At 45.5% G+C, this 18,310-nt stretch overlaps 5 protein-coding genes across 5 annotated transcripts; 2 read left to right on the top strand and 3 right to left on the bottom strand.

Moving 5' to 3' along the window:
- Positions 1-5,179: 5,179 nt before the first annotated feature.
- On the bottom strand, positions 5,180-9,148 carry N7539_006835 (uncharacterized protein; the record flags this gene model as incomplete). The annotated part of the gene is made up of 4 exons (XM_056936436.1): positions 5,180-5,389; positions 5,501-8,233; positions 8,318-8,710; positions 8,780-9,148. 4 exons carry the CDS (start codon positions 9,146-9,148, stop codon positions 5,180-5,182), a joined length of 3,705 nt encoding a protein of 1,234 aa, XP_056788371.1.
- Positions 9,149-9,945: 797 nt separating this feature from the next.
- Positions 9,946-10,752, bottom strand: N7539_006834 (uncharacterized protein; the record flags this gene model as incomplete). Its single annotated transcript, XM_056936435.1, has 1 exon — positions 9,946-10,752. The coding sequence occupies one exon, from the start codon at positions 10,750-10,752 to the stop codon at positions 9,946-9,948; it is 807 nt and encodes a 268-aa protein (XP_056788370.1).
- Positions 10,753-10,911: 159 nt separating this feature from the next.
- Positions 10,912-12,831, top strand: N7539_006833 (uncharacterized protein; the record flags this gene model as incomplete). The annotated part of the gene is made up of 1 exon (XM_056936434.1): positions 10,912-12,831. One exon carries the CDS (start codon positions 10,912-10,914, stop codon positions 12,829-12,831), a length of 1,920 nt encoding a protein of 639 aa, XP_056788369.1.
- A 1,179-nt stretch (positions 12,832-14,010) lies between these two features.
- Positions 14,011-15,636, bottom strand: arp6 (actin family protein; the record flags this gene model as incomplete). Its single annotated transcript, XM_056936433.1, has 4 exons — positions 14,011-14,149; positions 14,222-14,284; positions 14,353-15,049; positions 15,132-15,636. The coding sequence occupies 4 exons, from the start codon at positions 15,634-15,636 to the stop codon at positions 14,011-14,013; spliced, it is 1,404 nt and encodes a 467-aa protein (XP_056788368.1).
- A 1,274-nt stretch (positions 15,637-16,910) lies between these two features.
- N7539_006831 (uncharacterized protein) lies at positions 16,911-18,044 on the top strand (the record flags this gene model as incomplete). Its single annotated transcript, XM_056936432.1, has 1 exon — positions 16,911-18,044. One exon carries the CDS (start codon positions 16,911-16,913, stop codon positions 18,042-18,044), a length of 1,134 nt encoding a protein of 377 aa, XP_056788367.1.
- Positions 18,045-18,310: the final 266 nt, after the last annotated feature.

The following is an 18,310-nucleotide window of genomic DNA, read 5'->3' as shown; positions in this document are numbered from 1 at the left end:
AATAGTTTCGGATAAAATATCGATAGTAGTTTATAAAGCCGAGGAAGACTTAGATATCCTAGTAGGACTTCGGTAGCTCCTAGTTTACGATATCTTAGACTTATTAGGGATCTATAGAGATCCCTTTAGTAGAGATTATAAATCTAAGAAAGTCGACTTTTTTTAAATAGAATATATACTTAGAAGTCTTAGTATATAGGCTAGCTTCCTAGAGATAAGAGATAATATTATAGAGATATATTATATATTCCTTCTTAGATTTTAAGAAGATTAGGATATTATCTAGATATACTATAGTATATATATTAAGGATATTATATAGTATAGTATAGATATAGTTTTAGAAGATAGCTAGTATATTAGTAAGCCTAAATAATATAATAATATACTTAAAGTATCTATATTAGATCTAGAAGGCTATCTTCTACTTATCTCCTTTCTTAATCCGGATCCGATAGTATATATCTTAGATATTAATCTTACTATAGTACTTTATATTAGCTAGATAGTCTAGGATTTCTGATATAAGAGAAAGAGGATCTTAGTTCTTTACCGATATCTTATTAAGTCCTTAGTAGTCGATATAGAGTTATAGGGATCTATCTATTTTAGGGATAAATAGAATAAGTACTTCTATAGGGCTCTTAGAGGGTTAAATCTAGCTATTTACTAGATTTTTATTAATATAGCGTTTTAGTTCGCCTAATTCCTTTTAAGAGAGAGGATAGATAAGACTAAATAGTACCTTTATATCTAGAAGTAGATTAATAGAGTAGTTATATTAGTTAGAGGAAGATAGGGTCTTTAAGCTAGTAGAGAAGAAGAATCCTCGATAGTCCTCTAATTTAGGAAGAAGTTCGAGAGACTTAGGCATAGCTTTAGGTTCCTTATTAATAGGAAGCTAGATCTCTTTAGTCTTAGATAGATAGACTACTATAAAGATATAGGCTTCGTTTCTAGAGGCCTTAGTAAATCTCTTAGGACTAAGGACTTCGAAGATTAGAGTACTAAACTACTAATACTAGTCCTTATCTAAGAGATAGATATCGAGGTTATAGAGGGTAGTTATAGAGAGTAGTATAGGACTACTACTAAGTCGTAGATTATAGTTAATTACGATATAGGATTAGATAAACTAATAGATTATATCTCGAGAGTCTATAGCCTAGATAGGAATATACTAGACTCTATAGATAGGAGTCTCTTATTAGTTAATAGCGTTAATTAAGGAAGCTATAAGCTTCGCGTTTTAGAATTTATACTATTAAATAAAACTCTAGTTAATAAGATCTACCTCGGCTCTACTATTAAAATCTATATAGATATAGAGGATATCCTAGACTATAATATCGATATTAAAGTATATTTAAGTCCCTATAAGATTTAGAGATAGAGAGGGGAGATCTACTCTATCTCGGTAACTTTTCCCTAAGTAGCTAATTAGATAGTCTTCTCTTTCTTAGGATAGTTATATATATAATATTTCTTATTTCTATAAGTAAAGTAGATATTTCTCTTCCTATTATTACTAATATAATTCTTCTTACTATTATATTAGCCCTTATACTTAGGGCTATTATAAGGCTTCCGATCCTTAGACTCTTTTATAGGATTATAAGAGTCGCGGGAGTTATATTAGTCTCTAGTCCTCTTATTATCTCGGGAGATAGCTAGCTAGTTATTAGTACTCTTTTATTTCTTAGGGCCTAGAGACTAAATTTCCTAGTAGTAGTAGATTATATCGATTATCTTATCCTAGATCTCTAGGAGCTTAATCTAGTATAGTTAAATAATATACTATAGATTATATTATAGCTTCGCGAAGTATAAAAGGGATTACTCCTTCTCGAGGACTTATAGGAAGTATTACTCTAGGATATCTAATTATATATAGAACTCTCTCGGATCCTTATTATAATATTAGTATATCCTTTTAAGCTAAGCTATAATCTTAGATTCTAGGCTAGTAGTATTTAATAAGTATAAGGATCTACTACTTAAAGTATTCCTAATCTTCTTTAATTAGCTAGGAATAAGTAGCTCTCTTCTCTCTATAGTATTAATACTATTACTAATAGTAGATAGTATCTATATAAGTAAGGGCCCCGATAATCTTATACTTCTCTATATAGTATTTCTTTAGGGCTTTCTCGAATTACTAATAGAGATCGAGTAGCTACTTCTAATACTTCTAGAGATTAAATTCTTTTATAAATAGGAGGATATTCGTAAGTTTAATTTCCTTTTCCCTAACTATATCTATATTAAGATAATCGGGAGATATATAGCGCTAAGTAGAAAGGGGTTCCTTAAGTTCTTTATCCCTTAATAATACTTAGAGGGTAGCTAGCTACTAATATAGATTAGCTAGCTATTCTAGCTTATTAATAGTTTTCTAGGTTATAGCGAGATAGGTATTAAGGGATAGGAGACCTTAAGCTTCCTAACTAATAGAAGAGGTATTTAAGATCCTTATAGTTAGGATTAGAGAGGCTAGTAGGGAGTCTTCGATATTCTTAGGTTCTAAGTTAAATATCTCCTAGACTTATAGTTCCTAGGGTTCGTTAGTATAACTATAGATTCGCGGCGCTATCTCTTATAGTAATAATAGAGAGAAGAATTAGAACTATTAAGATAGCTACTTTAGTAAAGTAGCTAGACTTAATTATTAGGGAAGAGATAGCTTATAGTAGTTAGATTAGTATTAAGACTAATTCTTAGGGATCCCTACTAGTTCCTTCTCTAATATCTATCTTATAGTCCTCTCTCTCTATACTCTCGAGAAGATTACTCTTAACTCCCTCTTCTATCGATTAATCGATCGATTAGCTACCCAAAGAGGTAGGACAGAGCTACTATAGAGGTTATAATCCTTCGGGTTAGAATATATAGGATAATAGGAGTCTGAGGCTAGATAGAGGAGGCCTAGGAGCCTAGCTCCCTAGAAGCTACGGGAGGGCCTAACGCCTAATTATTATATAGCTAGGCCGGGATCGTAGGTTACGGATTACCTAATAATTACTAGGCTACGGATTACCTAATAGGGTACTTTAATAAAGGGAGTCCCCTTATAATTATATTCTCTCGGACTATAATAGCATCGAATATACGTACTCTCTTTATAGAGGATAACTAGGATAGTTCTATAAATAATATTATATTTCCTAAGATATTAAGCCCTTTTTAATCGTAGGATAATTAACTAATCTCTATATATATTTTAATTTTTATAATTTATAATATCTTTATATACTCTTAAGCGATAATATTCTAATACTTATATATTCTTAAGCGATAATATTATTATCTATACTTAACTCTTACCCGAGTTAATATTACGCTCGGCTTATTATTAATCTACTTAAGATATATATTATCTATACTATCCGATTTTTTAATCCTACTTTCTTTATCCTCTCTATCTCTCTATCTCTTAAATATTAGGTTTTTTCTATCTATATCTATAAAAATATCTCCGAATAGTATCCTACTAGCTAATATATACTACTTCTTTATAGGAATAATTATAATTTATACTATATCTACTAATCTAAAAGCTATAAAGATACTTATTAAAGCCTCTTACTAGGGCCCGATCTACTCTTATCTTAAGAATATTATTAATAACGACTCTAGTCTTACTATATTAATTAATTATTATAATTACTAGTAATTAAGCTTTATTCTAGGTATAGTAGTCTTCGTATAAGGTATCCTTTCTATAGAGCCTCCTCTTCTTATAGGTTCGGGATATCCTTATATCTTAGTCCGCGCCAATTAGCTAATTCTGTCTATCTATAACTATATATTCCTTATTTTATTCTCCTACTAATATAATACTAATTTTATATAGACTCTACAGAAACCCTAACTTACTCGAGTATAATACCTATACCCCGTCGATATTTAACGGCTCTATCTCCTTTATCGGAAGTTACGTTAGTAGCTTAGTTAATCTAGATAGCCTTCGCTAATTTTATCTATCGATAACTATCTATAATACTATAAAGCTATATCTCGGTAACGACTCTACTATATCGTATATAATCTTTAAGATTATATATATACTTCTAGCTATTTAATATTAGGCTAATTTCCTAATACCCTCCGCCGGGCGCCTTCTCTAGGTTTCTAGGGATTAGATAGGTTATTACGCTATCGACGGTATAGAGTATCTCTATATAATTATTATAGCTATATCTTTTATACCTAATACTTTAGCGGTTAGGGCTACTTCGATTTAACTAGTTATTTTAACTATACTAGGGAAGCGATAACGTCCGGTAGTCGGTACTAGGCTATTAGCTTCTCTACCTAAGAAGCCCGAGGACGCTACTAATATAGAATTTAGTAAGTTATCCTCTATATTATAATCTTCTTAACCCTCTACCCCTAATAGTACTCTATCTCCGCCGCCGTAGGTTTTACTATTATCGGTAGCCTAGGTCGCTATAGACGACGATATCTTAATACTAGATTCGTCGAGCGATTCTGATACTATCCTTAGTATTACTAACTATAAGTACCTAGCCTAGGACCCTTTATAAGATAAGCCTATACTAGCGTCGTATAAGCGGCGTCGGAGATCTAAAAAGCTAAAGAAGATCTATTATAATTAGAGGTTATACTAACCTTTTATTATATAGGAGATTCTGTTCTAGATACAAAGAAGCGTACCGGAACTTATACGGCTACTATTAGGCGTTAAGGGTTAAGAAGTTTTATATATAGATAGCTACCTTTTATATCGTAGTATTCATAGTAGGCCTAGCTTAGTAGGGTATATACCGGACACGGGGATAAACTCCTAACCTCTACGCACCGTAGTAAGATCGCCGGGCTCTGCCTATAATCCTCGCCAACTGGCAAATGTAATTCTCCTATTCCTAGTGCTTCTAATGCAAATCTCTGCGATTATACTATATCATGTTCTGAAAGTACGACAAGGGAAGGGCCGCGCAAGCGCGGCCGTGAAACCTTGTGACTAGTAATTGCGGGAATGGTGTAAGGCTGTAAGTACTAAGTAGCAAGTACCTTTGACTGTATGTAGTCTGCGGAATTAGAATCAAAGTCGAGATATCTCTTCCTGATATTGTATTTGCACATTATACAAATGCTATATGTAAACATTATGTCTGAACATTGTACAAAGTATGCAGGGATATGTTCTGTGGGATGTTTAGTCCGAATAATGACTGAGGTCATGAGCATTCCACGCCGAAGGCGCAGTTGCTCGTGCTGTGTCACAGTCACGATCCAGTATTCCTGTGACGACCTGCTGTAGGTTCATGCAGAAATCACTGCGAGCATTGAAGAATGTGCCTCGAGTCTTCTTGTTCTGCAGGATCTCGAAATCGCTTCGATAGGATTCGAATGCGGTGTTCAGGGCCTTGTGATATTTGTATTAGCATGAGATGGTCATTCTTATCGAATGCGGACGCTCAGTGAGTGATGAAGGGCTGAAGTCAGGTCAATATTCAGCTAGTGGGATTATGCTTACCTTGTGCAGTGCTTCCCTGAATAGGATCATGTCATCAATCACTTGCTTCGGTGTCGAGGCCGCGTCAAGGACTTCCACGCCCATGCGCAACCATGAATCCATAATCATTGACGAGCGATGTACGGTTACTTGGCCACCGAACAGACTCGCCGCAAGAGGTGTCACAATCGAAGCTTCTTTGAATGCAGTGATATGGGGAGGCTTTCCCCATATGAATTTCTGATTGAAGACGAGCAGTGCGCGAGGCGCCTTTCGACCGGTTTTCGTCATGCTACCCGAGAATAGAACGGCTTTCTGCTCGGTTTGAGTGGCAAAGGTCGAATTCGAGTCGGGGTTGGGGGCTGCCAAACGAGGGTAGAGACAATGGAGCAGCAGCGCTTTGATCAAGGGCACATTATTCGAGTTGACGTTCAACTTCGGTCCTCCGAAGCGGCCCTCGGCGTCCTTTCCGGTCAACAGCCACTTGTCGACGATTTGTGCTTGTTCCAACTGGCGCAGAATCTGATTGGAGGTGAGGAAAGCCTCTCTATAGACTGGAAGGTAGACATTCTTAGAGATCGCAAACTTGTGAGCGGCCCGCCACCCTTCCTCGATCCAGACAGACCGTACAGCTTTGAAAGCATTGACTGTGCTGAGATGATCGCTTGAGCTTTGTCCAGCAAATGCAGATTGGTTATTCCAGGCGTTGAGCCGCTGCTGGTCGTCGCTACCCCGATAGAAGAAGTTCGATTGCTGTCCCAGTGTAGCTATGATCAAGACAGGGTCAAGGCATCGGAAAATGGCGCCCATGATAACAAGTTTGGCAAGATGCGGAGGAAGTATCGGCATGTGACTGACCAAGGAGCCGAGATTTGTCATCTTTTCGTTGCTGTCCAGGGCCTGCAATTGCTTGAGCGAGGTCACAGCCATGTCTATATCGGTGATCTCAGGCGACTCAATAGCTTGCTGCAGGAATTCACGGATGGTCGAAGATGGATTAGACAGCTTCGCACGCAGACAGACAGATTGAAGATCACTTCGAAGAATCTCGGGGGACTTCGTGACTCGTAGCGAGTCGAAGCAGTCCTTGCTTCCCATAAAGAAGTAATCTCCATCGTGAACTCGGCCTGCCCGCCCAGCTCGCTGGACTGTACTTGATTGACTCGCCCACGAACAGCTCATCTGATGTGACCGGCTCCACGGATCGTACATCAACTGGTTCACTTTGCCCGAATCAATCACGTATTTCACATCAGGGATTGTGAGTGATGCTTCTGCAATATCCGTTGCAAGCAGTATCCTGCGGCAGCTTTCGGGCGTCTCGCGCTCTAGATTCGCAAGCTCCTCCGGCAGGCTGCTGTGCAGCTTTAGGAGCTTGTACTTGTTCCCGTCAGCAAAGTCCAGGCCTAGCATTTCCGCTGCCTGGAGAATCTGTGATTCAGTAGCAATAATCTGGCTAAGACCAGGCAAGAAAATCAAAATGGCACCGCTGTCAGTTGTGCTCAATAGATGATGCGTGACTGCGGCGATCAGGCCTGTCGGAACAACAGAGGCATCATCGACTTGCTTCAACCCAGCGGGTCGCGATAAAGGTATTGCTGCGTCACTCCCTCCCAGAGTAGGGGGTGACTCTCCAAGATCGTCATCCTCTGGCTCGTCTTGCGCTTCCTCAGCCTCGGCCTCGGCCTCGGGTGCGAAATTGCGATAGTGATTCTTCAAGAATTTGGCAGTCGCTGGCTCTTTTAAACACCAGGTGAGAACATCTGCTTTGAGACTATCAGTCAAATTGGTAATGACATCGTCCAAGTAGTGTGATTTGACGTGGAATTGACGACCCGGTATTGAAACGTGAGGCGCTGGTGTTGGCCTCCCCTCTGAATCGATGTTACTAAAGTATGAAGCAAAGAGATCGACATCGACGGTGGCACTCATAACCACAACCTTGGGCGTGAGCTGGCCCGCTGCTCGACATTTGTCGATATGACTTTTCAAGAGTAACATCACAAAATCAATATCGATATCCCGCACGTGAACCTCATCGAGTATGATGTGAGAGAATGAGTTCAGAAGCTCGGGATTGTCTTGAAGCATGTTCAAAGCGAGCCCAGTCGTGCAATAAGTAATACTGCCACCTTTGGCAGGCCGTCTGATTCCAAATCGTATCATATAGCCAACTGTGTTACCGATGTTTTCAAGTCTCTCATGAGCAACACGTTGCGCTAGCATGCGAGCCGCAATACGTCGTGGTTGAATGCAAAGTACGTTGCAATGACCACCTTTGCCCTCTTCGATAGCATCGTTGAGAATCAATTGAGGCACTTGCGTAGATTTTCCAGAGCCTGTTTCAGCCACGATTATACTGTACGTCTCTTTCTTGATCAGACCAAGAATCTCGTCTTTGCGTTCATTGACAGGAAGTGTGCTGGTTGCGGATTGGATCGCCAGCACCTTGGGGTCTTTAGATTGACGGAACTTTCGAAGAGACTGGGCGAGTTGCTCAGACCTCTTGGTTTTGTAGGCGTTCGAAGTGCCCTTGTCGCTTTGGATTGGTCGGGTGTTCTTGGCTTGTACCTTCATCAACGACCGTAGCTTGGCATTTGCATCGTTCAAGGTCTGTGTTCCAAAATGCATCATATATAGCAGATCATCGTTGACGGTCGCTCTGATGTGATCTCGTTGAATCAGCTGCTCCCAGATACCTGATTCTCGCAATCTTGTAATCAAGCCATAGATTGCCTCCTTTTTAGCATCACGCTGAAAGACCATTCATTGCTCGTTAGTTTGTCTTGCTGCAGTGATCGAGTTTCGTGTCCCCTAGAGACTGGCTACTGAACGCACCTTTCTCATTCCATGCCCTGCAACTTGAAGCTCCTGCTTCAAGACAGGAATCGAGCAAGTCACAAGGCATGTCATACCTTCAAATTGATTGCCTGAAAATTCAGTGTCATGCTGAAGAAAGTTTTTCTGCTCGAGAGAGTGAAATATCCTAAAGTCATCTTGGCACAGCTCGAATGGCAGGAGACTCGGTTCTTCGGGCTTTTCCTGATCTTTCAAGACAGGATTGTCTGCCACGCGCTGGTCCTCCGCGATATCAGACAAACTCAATTTCGCAGGCAAAGGTGGCTCCTCCTTGGATGCAAGCGGACGCTCTTCGGAGATCAGCTTGTCCCATAGTCCTTCTTCCTTTAGCTTCGAGACCATACACGAGAAGGCTTCCACCTTCAATTGGTCCTACTCAATCATGATTAGCCACTATCACGCTTCGCGAATCTACCCTTTTGATCTGAAATGCGGCCATACCAAGCTTGTCGAACCCGATTCACCCCTGACTCTGAGTCTGATGTCTGTGCGGTCCTCGCGTTGGTTCGGCATTCGTAGGCTCATACTGAATTTCGATTCACTTCTATCGTTCCAGACTTTGAAATCTCTCGATATGCGGATGATTCTGCGATGCCAAAGATGTTTCAACAATTGTATCTCGTCCTTGAGGTGGGATGATTGTTGGACCTCCTCCTTGTACATCCTGTGTTGACCTTCCACGTCCATGGCAGCTCCGTCGAGACGAGTCTTGCTCGCAGTGTCGAGCTGCGTATTGACCTCCACATTTCCGGCGGTGATCGAGTTGGACTTGAGGGTGTGAGAGAAAGTGTGGGCATCACAGGACGGCATAAGCGACCGTTTTGAATGACGTGAAATTGTGGCCTGCAATGTGACGCTCGATAGACGACGCACATGTGGACAGCGAGCTACTGTAATCGGGGATTCCCAACTCGACTTCCCCGCGCAGCTAATCAGATGAAGCTGCAAGCCGAATGTGCGGTTACTATAGACCCGGAAATCATCTCGTCGCAGTGGCGGCGTTCGTTTGAAACATTGTAATCGGGAAACCGACCTCGTCTGGGGCGTCATTTTCAGGACGTCGCGGGAGGTTCACGATGGGCTAGGGAGCCAGTATGGGGACAATCGGAAACGAAGTGAGCGGTCCATCTGCGCTGATTCCTCGACTGGCAACTTTCATGGACCCCAAGTCCATTGGATCAATCTCGTGTGGCAATGGCCTTCGAGCATGTTCAAGAACACAATGGTTGTTCTCGACTAGAAGAAGCAGCAGCAGCACCGAAGAGAAACTTGCGGTGCGGCGCGGCGGAGCGCACGGACTTCATCAACGGGAAGCATGGGGCGGGCGATCCCACTCGCCGAGAACATGGTATTCATTCAGAACGACTTCTTTATGCAGTATCTTCCGCAACACGGAGTGTTTCGATAGACAGGACTCACAAACTCTACTTGAGAATATGGAAATGCTGAAGCTGTGAATACGATCTATGTACAATCTCTATCTGCATTGGTATCGAAGGGTGTATCAAACAGGTCTTCGATCCCGGGATCATCTTTGCTCATGTACAATACTCAAATTGTGTATCCCATGTCATCTAATAACAGTATCCGTTCGGCTGCCTGTCGGCTCATGTTGAGGCTTCTTTCTGGTGTTTCACTCGTAGTTTCTTCTCGGTTTTCATGAATTCTCGAATGCCGACTGGAATATTCGCAAAGAGGTCATCCTCCGGGTTCGGCACAGTCCAATTGGTCTCACTCCCACCACCGTCATCATCCATACTAAGACTGGCTGAATTGACTTCAGCTCGGGGCGCCGTTCGAGCATCTTCAGTATCTGCCTCTGGACTAGCTTTGGCTTTGGCTTTTGCAATTCTGGCAGCCCACTCCTCCATTTCATCGCGGAAATCATCCCAGACACAGTGAACACAGCCACTCATGCAACAATTCTCAGGTTCTTCGGGCTGAGGAGGAATTGGCACCCCGTTGATAGTTTTCCACATAGACTGTGGTGGTGCTTCGCCCGGATTGTATCGAGACTGACGACCGGGTCCTGCAAGGCGTGTGCCGAAGACAATAGCCATCTTCTCCTGCGGAGTCTGGGCCTTAGGAGCCTCGGCTGTGGAAGCGGATGCCGGGACGGTGTTTGTACTTGATTGCGATAGCTGCGGTGCTGTGCGATCGACCGGCAGAGGCGATTTCAGAAGGAGAGAGTAGTAGCCGCCCAATGAATGTGCCTGTGACGTTGAAGAGGCGTTTGTCGGAGACTCGATGCTGCCTTGTATCTCAGATTGATCGTGTGTGCGCATGCGCCGGGAAGTAGCAGTGAAGGCATGGTGACGACGAACAGCAACACGAAGACTCCAGATATATTCAAGATTGCTATCCAAGGCCACAGCCCTTGTGAAGGTACACCCGCCTGTCGCAAAGCGTTTCATCGTCACCTATCAGTAGATCAACGAACGACAGACCTCGGAGCTGCTGCGAGATTAAGTCATAGGTGCAAACACGGCAAACTTTATTGTTTATGCGCCCGCTCCGCATGCGGGCGCGCGGGTTGAGATTAAACAATCAACAAATACAAACTCGACACAACGATGGACTCACCTCCTAAGCGACGGAGGACTGGCGAAGCAATAAATCCCTCTATTGGCGCAAGTCAAATTTTGCTACGGTCCCCGAGCCGCGCATCGTATCAATCGCCCACGAGGGCGAGTCTGGCCAAATCACATTCCGAGATACTCGAGCGCGCGATCGGGAGGTCACCAAGCAGACAATCACCCATTCGAGGCAACCCCGAGAAAACCCTTTCTCAGGATGATGCGAGAAATTTGGGTCTTCGCGGTCGCAAAGCACTTCGACCGTCATTGAACCCGTCGAGCCCTCTGAAAGGGTCGCAAGCCTCAAGATCTCCAATGCTACTTTCTCCCAGCAGACGACCTAGCAATATCCAAGCATTTTCCAAACCTCCACGTCGACTGTCACGAAAAATTTCAGCCGCAGACTTTGTTTTTGGCTCTCCGATTCGCAACGAGACACAGCCTTTGCAAGGTCTGTTGAATTCTCCCGAAGACCAAATTGAACACGCTTTGGGAACGGCTATACAGGAAGAGGACGCGGGAGGAGATGTGGGCTTTGACTATGGCGATGCCGATTATTCGCGCGACGATGACACTCTTGAGCCGGACCTGCCCCCAACTCCTACGCAACTTGGGCTGGAGAGGGCGCCAGGTCGGCCGAGGGGCCTCTTGAGCAGCAGCCCGAGCTCTAGACAAGAGAGACGCAAGAAAAGAGCCGCCACTGATTCTTTATTGGGTGGCTCTGCGAAGATTTCGAAGTCACAGACGTCCCGAGAGGAGACCTCTGAGAACGTTCCAGCATTAGCACCTTTGGCGGATGTGACCGCTGCAGTCGTTGAGAAGCAAAAGTCTCGAAAGGGACTGGAGGCGGAGCTACGTCGGCTGAAGTCCGAGGTAGCCGACATGAACAAGTGGACTGAGAAGGTTGACTCGGGTCTTATTCTGTCTCATGAATCTGATGAGGTTCGCAAGTTGCTGAACCTTCTCAAAGAGGAATCCACCCACATCAGCCAGCCAGTAGCTCCACGGCCTCGCGCCCCTATCTCTGCGCTCCTGTGTACACTTCTTCCATTTTGCGGGAGGATGCCCCGCCCATCGTCTCCAGAATTATCCATGCCAAAAAATCCGTTTGCCCTGAAAGATACTTCCAAATCCGCAGCCTATCTTACTTTGTTCGCTCCGTTGACGCTTCGAGCTACGGCCAGTCGCACGGCATCGAAAGCAGCATCCTTGTTAGAGACACACACGCTGACTTTCACCGCGCCATCCCCATTCCCATCCTCGCTCTACAATGTTTCCGTGGTTTACGAGACGAATCCAGAGACACAGAATGTTACATCCGTTTCGGTTCCCACTGGCAATGATAGCAAGAAGAGAAAAGTCCCGACTGCGCTTCGGCAATGGATTGACGCCCGTTTGGAGAATCCATTACTCGCCTTGGACGTTGCCACTTTATGCTGGGGCATCAACCGCTACTGGGAAGCATCAGTAGCTCGTGCCCGGCTTTGGGCTCGAATCGAAGCCAATCATAAGGTTCAATCAGGGAAACTGCCGATACAGCCCTCCGTACAGAGCACGGACGGCATCATCTCAGCCACGGAGCTTCGAGGTCTTGTCCCGCATCTGGGGCGCAGCGGCATGGTGATCAAACCTGCGGTTGCGAATGGAAATGGTCCTCGCGTGCTTTTGTCCAATGTGCTGGTCATGGACGAATGGACCGGAGAGCCACAACTTGAATCAGGAATCAGCGTGACCACACCCAACACAACCGTTGACAGAAACAGGAGAATTGGGCAGGAGACAAGGAAGTTGTTTCAGGCATTACTACGTGAGGAAAAGGCCGCTTCTATATACGAACGGAAGATTGGTGGCGTGCATGCAGATGCCATTCTACGAGCAACGGAAGGTGCACTTGGGGCTCTGGAAGCGTCGCGCTGATTGATTTCGTGCTGGGTTCTTCACCTGTTGTCGGTCTGCTTGACGAGCGATGGCGTTATTGGTTTCATTGTCGATCAAATTGCATTGGTTTAGCCGTACCTTATGTTTAGATACCATCTTACTTTACACCATTTAATTGGACGAGAGGGAAAGGCATCAATGGCCTTCCACAAACACTACAGGCTTGGTTGTTCTAAGCGATTAATTAGGTGATGAATTCATGCCGAGCACAAAGTAGCTATGTGATGGATTCTCTCCCCCAGGTAGAGCGAGTGGCCGTATTGGTTGAAATCCAGCAGGTGATATTGAAACGTCTGCGCCTTGCACTATATCCTGTGAATAAAAGTGGTATATAAGCCAGTACTATCCAAAATGCATGGTATGGATGACTATCGAGTACAACACTAAGCAATGACTTTTCTCAGAGCATGCCGTAGAGATATAAACTGGTCTGGTCCCGTACGCTCGCCCATCGGTGGAAAGACTCAGTCTAACTCGAGGGCTACAAATACTGTAGAGAATAGAGTATAGAAATTAATCAATACAATAGACTATATTCGAGAGTGTGTGCCCCAACACGTTCCCCATACACTTGGTAGACTTTCCACAAGCGAAGATGCCATCAATGATCACAGACGACCCAGCACAGAGCGAGTCTTGCTGGGGAAGGAACTCTAAGTGGGGCCAGATACGAGCTTGCCTGTCATGTATGCCGACTGGAACGGAATGACATCAACAAGCTCGCTTGGCCAAGGGGTAAGGCGTCTGTCTCGTATATTACCATACGGACAACAGAAGATCGTCGGTTCGAATCCGACAGTGAGCATTTCTTTTTGGAACGTATTTTCCCTTCTCTCTGGCTTGCACACACGACGTTCACTTTTTACATAGTAATGACACGCACTACGTTAAGTAATAAGTACGCTTTCATCAAACCTTTCCCCAAGATGTTGGTACTGGTTCGTTTGGACCTGGCAGCATCCACGCCGTCTTTGTCATACTTTAGGTTAAAGGCACTAAGCGGTTATAACGAAGATAGTAAAACGGATGATTCGAAATGCTAAAGGGTATCATAATGCAAAGGAAAACAAAAAGCAGATCGAGATATAGAAGGACCTCCGAGACTCTCCAATTATGGTGTCAGAGAGCAGCTTTGTTCTTCATTCACGCGACCACGCGCTACACCAGCCCAGCGAATCGTCGAGTAGCCCATCCAGATCCATATTCTTGATACTCTTGCCGAGTGATCACCACCTTGCCAAGTTCCTCGCGATTACTTGCGAATCGAGAGCCACCAAGCCAGGCCGAGCGGAATGGACTAAGGAGAGACAAGGTTAGTGGCACCGAAGACAAAAAAAGCCCATAATGGTGAAAGGACAGGACAGCTTACTCCTCGGCTCTTCGGACGCGGACGACGCATTCTGAGGAGGTAATCGCTCGGAGGTCGTTTTCCCTAAAAGCTGCGTTAGCAGGGTTCAATCACCGTTTCGAATAGCTGTTCGGGTTGTGCGTGACGCGTACAGTCTATCCATAAACCCTGGAATACAGGAATTGCCGCCAACCACCAGGACGTTCGCAAGAAGGGCAGCATGTAAGCCAGGAGGCAGGACGGAAAGACTTTGAAGAATCATGTCAGGTATTCCAGCCTGCTGCATGCCGATATCACTGGGCCTGAAAAGTAGCTCAGGAACGGTAAACCTTTCATTGCCCAAAACGAGGACATCCTCAGACAACACCTCAGGACTGAGACCTGACAGAGCACCCTTCTTCCTCTTTGCGTGCAGCAGCGGATCATGGGGCCGCATGAATCCCTTTTTGTTGGCATTGGGGTCAGGTAGCACGTAGTCCACGACTACGCTTTGAGCATCCTCGCGCTTTCGATTCGCCTTCCACGTTTTCTCCATGTCGTGTATGAAGTCATTGCTGATAAAGCAGACCGCTTCCTTGACCTCGTTCATGATGTATGTCTCGTCCACCATGTTGTATTGTCGCATGGAGACGATCTCCTTCAGGTAATTTGTGAGAAGCTTGCCTCCGACGTCAAGCCGGCGAATGGCACGCTGCAGAGGCTGACCCTTGTAGACCGGAGTGACCGTGGTGTGTGAGTATCCGGAATCCACGACAAGCAGACAGTCCTTGGGGGAGACTTCGGCATCGCTTCTAGTGAGGGGGTCGCCGAATAGAGCGTTGACATCACACCAGGCGTTCAGGGTTGGGCCTTTAAGAATCACAAACGAAAGAGATCAGCATCCTGCGACGCCAGCGTTCAAAATAACAGCTTTCCTCGAGACATCACCTACCTAAGCATCGCGCATAGCCACCAAAGCCCCACTCCTCCATCACCATCTCGTCCGTATTGCGCTGCAATACCGGCAGGTTATTGGGAGCCTCCGTCAAAATCAGGGTTGTCTCTTCTGGCTTCGCGATCCGCAGCTGCTTGTTCCGAGGGGTGGCTTTCTCTTCGAAGAATGTCTGGTCCCATATCTCCCTCTGGGCCTCCCAATTGACAATAAACCCCTTCTCCACGGGGCGGCGAAACACCGCTTCATTCCAGTCCGTGACATGCGTGTTGAGCTGAGCACCCGTCCATATCCGATTGTCGCGGGTCTTGACAATTGCGTTGGGTATCGTGGCGCAGTGGGAAAGGGCTTCTTCGGCGGGGACGGAGGGATCACAGGCCCAGCCTGCTTTCATCGTGTATGCGCCATTGTCGAGGACGAAGGTCTTCTCGGGGACGAGACGCGTGGGAATGGCAGGCGCAGATTTGGCAGCCTTTGTAGAGGCACGAGACTTTGATGTACCCATAATCTATGTCATGGGAGAATGTGTGGTTGGCCGCGAACCATCGAGCTCTTAGAAAGCTTTGGGGGGATGTTTGATCAGTTTGACTTGTGACGGTGGATGTGGACTTTCTGTGGTGCCTGACATTCGAGGCCATAACTATGCGGCTAGCGGTGGTCTCACCTCTCCAGTGCTGTGGGGGCCCGTGTTTTCATGTTCAACGTCTGCTTTTTAGATCAAGATTTTTGGTTGAGTATGACTGCTCGGTCCTGCGAAGATAAAGTCATAAAGTCATAGTTGCAATCTATATTGACTGTAAGGTGCCAGGACCCATGATATATTGCATGTGATGGAAAGAGTCATCTTCCTTGTCTTCGTCTTTTTTTTTTTTCTTTCTTTTTCTTAATGAGCACCTCCCGTGAGGAGACGTGGACCAGACTGCTGACTGCTCAGATTGCTGGTTTTGGTTTGAGAGATGTGGTGATGACCTCAGATCAACAAGGCGGAATAAGCGTTGGTTACGTAGCTGTTTGGTTGATTCGGTTCACGTGAGAAATGGCTGTCCGGTGCAGCAAATGGCTTTGAGGGGACAGGGTTGTATCCGAGGTGAAGATTGAAGTCATATCCATTTATCTCGTAGTCTGTTGTTCAATGGGTACCAAGATATCAAAAGGACATAGTACCTGATGTATCCAGTCGATCACAACTGAGCGTTCGAAAAGGAAGGATTCTTGACTGAATTGGAAGCTTTTTCAAACCAGCGCGTCTCTGAATAAACAACTCTATCCTTACCTAAGGTATGTAGATTGGAATGAGACAATCGATGGGACTTTGAGCTCGCATTAGGTTGGATGTACGTAAATAGGTATTGCAAATGGGCTTCCTCACCTTCGGCCTGATTCCTCGTCCGGAATATATAGACTTACCTGCCTTGGTGTTTTAGCAGGCACCCATGAAGAGTTACTTGGCCGACAGCTACTCAAGACTCAATGACAATCAAATGTCAAGATTGTCTCGAAATTCAAATCAATATGATCGTAACTAGATCTCCATCGAGAAGGACCATGTCGAGTGACTGTTGCATACAACCACGTGAGCTTGTGCAGCGTTCGCCCTACTGAGGGAGCCGGGCACCTTATTGAGTCAACCCGCCCCACCACTGAACCTGAGCCCCGCGGACAACATTTTTATCTCCAAAAAATCCCTCTATACCCAACAACATTTCCCCCTCCTCCCAAAACCTCTACTCAACAACGCAGCAGGGCAAGCCCCCGGCCCACGTATACACTGAAAAAAAAATGGCCCAAAAATTCCCCGTCACCATATCGACCACACTCACTCTTCTGGACCAATTCCAAGCCACACTCGCAACTCCAACGACGAGCGCGCCCCAAGATGCAGGCGCCGACGTCGACGCCAATTCCAACAACGCCTTACCTCTGCTCGCCAATTCCGCTGCGAGTCTGAAAGCCCAAGTGACAAAGCTATCACTGCTGGCGATAACCTCGCCGTTTACACATTCCGCCGTGACTACTGTGCTGCGCGCATGCAACGAGACCGTTCTTCCCTCGCTGGTTACCGCGGCGCTGCTGGTGACACCCGCCGAATATACCAAGGCATTTCACTCGGAGGTGCTGGTTCTCGTTCGGACGACGCTTACGGAATTTGCCACGCTGGTCAAGAGCGTGAAAGAAATTGCGGGACACAAGGACGCCGCGAAGACGGCTGATCCGAAAAAGAAAGAGGAGGATCTCACGCAAACTGCAAAGAACGCGGTTACTGTTGCAGTGGGCCGAGTCTGGGATGCTTGTGATGAGGTGTGCGAAGTTGCGAATAAGGGGGTGGTTGGATTTGTGATGCGCCGTGTGGAGCAGTGGCGCGATCTGGTGAAGGATGCGGTTGAAGAGCTTGAGGAGTGGGACCCCGAAGGCGATGACGACTTTTTCGACGATTTGATGGGTGAGGAGAAGGAGGACCTGTCCGACGATGAGGGCGATGAGGAGGATGAGAACGCCGCGCTGCAGGAGCAGAAGAAGTCGACGCTGCGGTTCCTCAAGCCCGTCGCCCAGGTCTATCCTGTTATTGTCACAAACCGACTGAAGAATGCCGGGGATCTACCCTTGTGTGCACCTGGTGGTGTTGCGAAACTCGAGTCATTGATGATTCACCTGCAAAATGTCCCCGAGCAAGTCGATGAGGTGGTCGGAGCGTTATATGAAAGCAATTGGGTCAAGGCGGCGGAACATTTGAAGAAAATCCAAAAGCACGCCACTCAGGCCGTGAACTCGGTTGCTGCTCCATGGAGTGTAGGCGGAGGCGCTAGAGATGATTCGACGGGTAGCAGTGACAAATTCACTGTCTGGTCGAAAACGTGGTCAAAGGTCATGGAGGAAGTGAGCAAGTCCATCGATGCTGTGGCTGGTAGTGATTAGATTCTTGGTGAAGGCTTGACATCGGCCTTGCGCATTACAGAGAACATAGTTCATACGATACGAGCGCTGTGAATATACTTGCGAATTCATCATGTCGAGCATTCTCTCATAGGAGTAGGTTTGCTGTCACACAACAGTATTTGTACAAATTGCTCAATATTGATCCGCACGATGCAGCCTAGAGATGGATATAAATGTGAAGATGAAGAGTATGAAACCGGCAAATGTAATGCCCGTGTCAATACCAACGCCGATGCCCGGAGACG

This window comes from Penicillium diatomitis, assembly GCF_028827545.1.
Source record: "Penicillium diatomitis strain IBT 30728 chromosome Unknown utg000009l_segment0_segment0, whole genome shotgun sequence".
Classification (NCBI taxonomy): Eukaryota; Fungi; Ascomycota; class Eurotiomycetes; order Eurotiales; family Aspergillaceae; genus Penicillium; species Penicillium diatomitis.
This window is presented reverse-complemented; position numbering and strand designations above follow the sequence as displayed.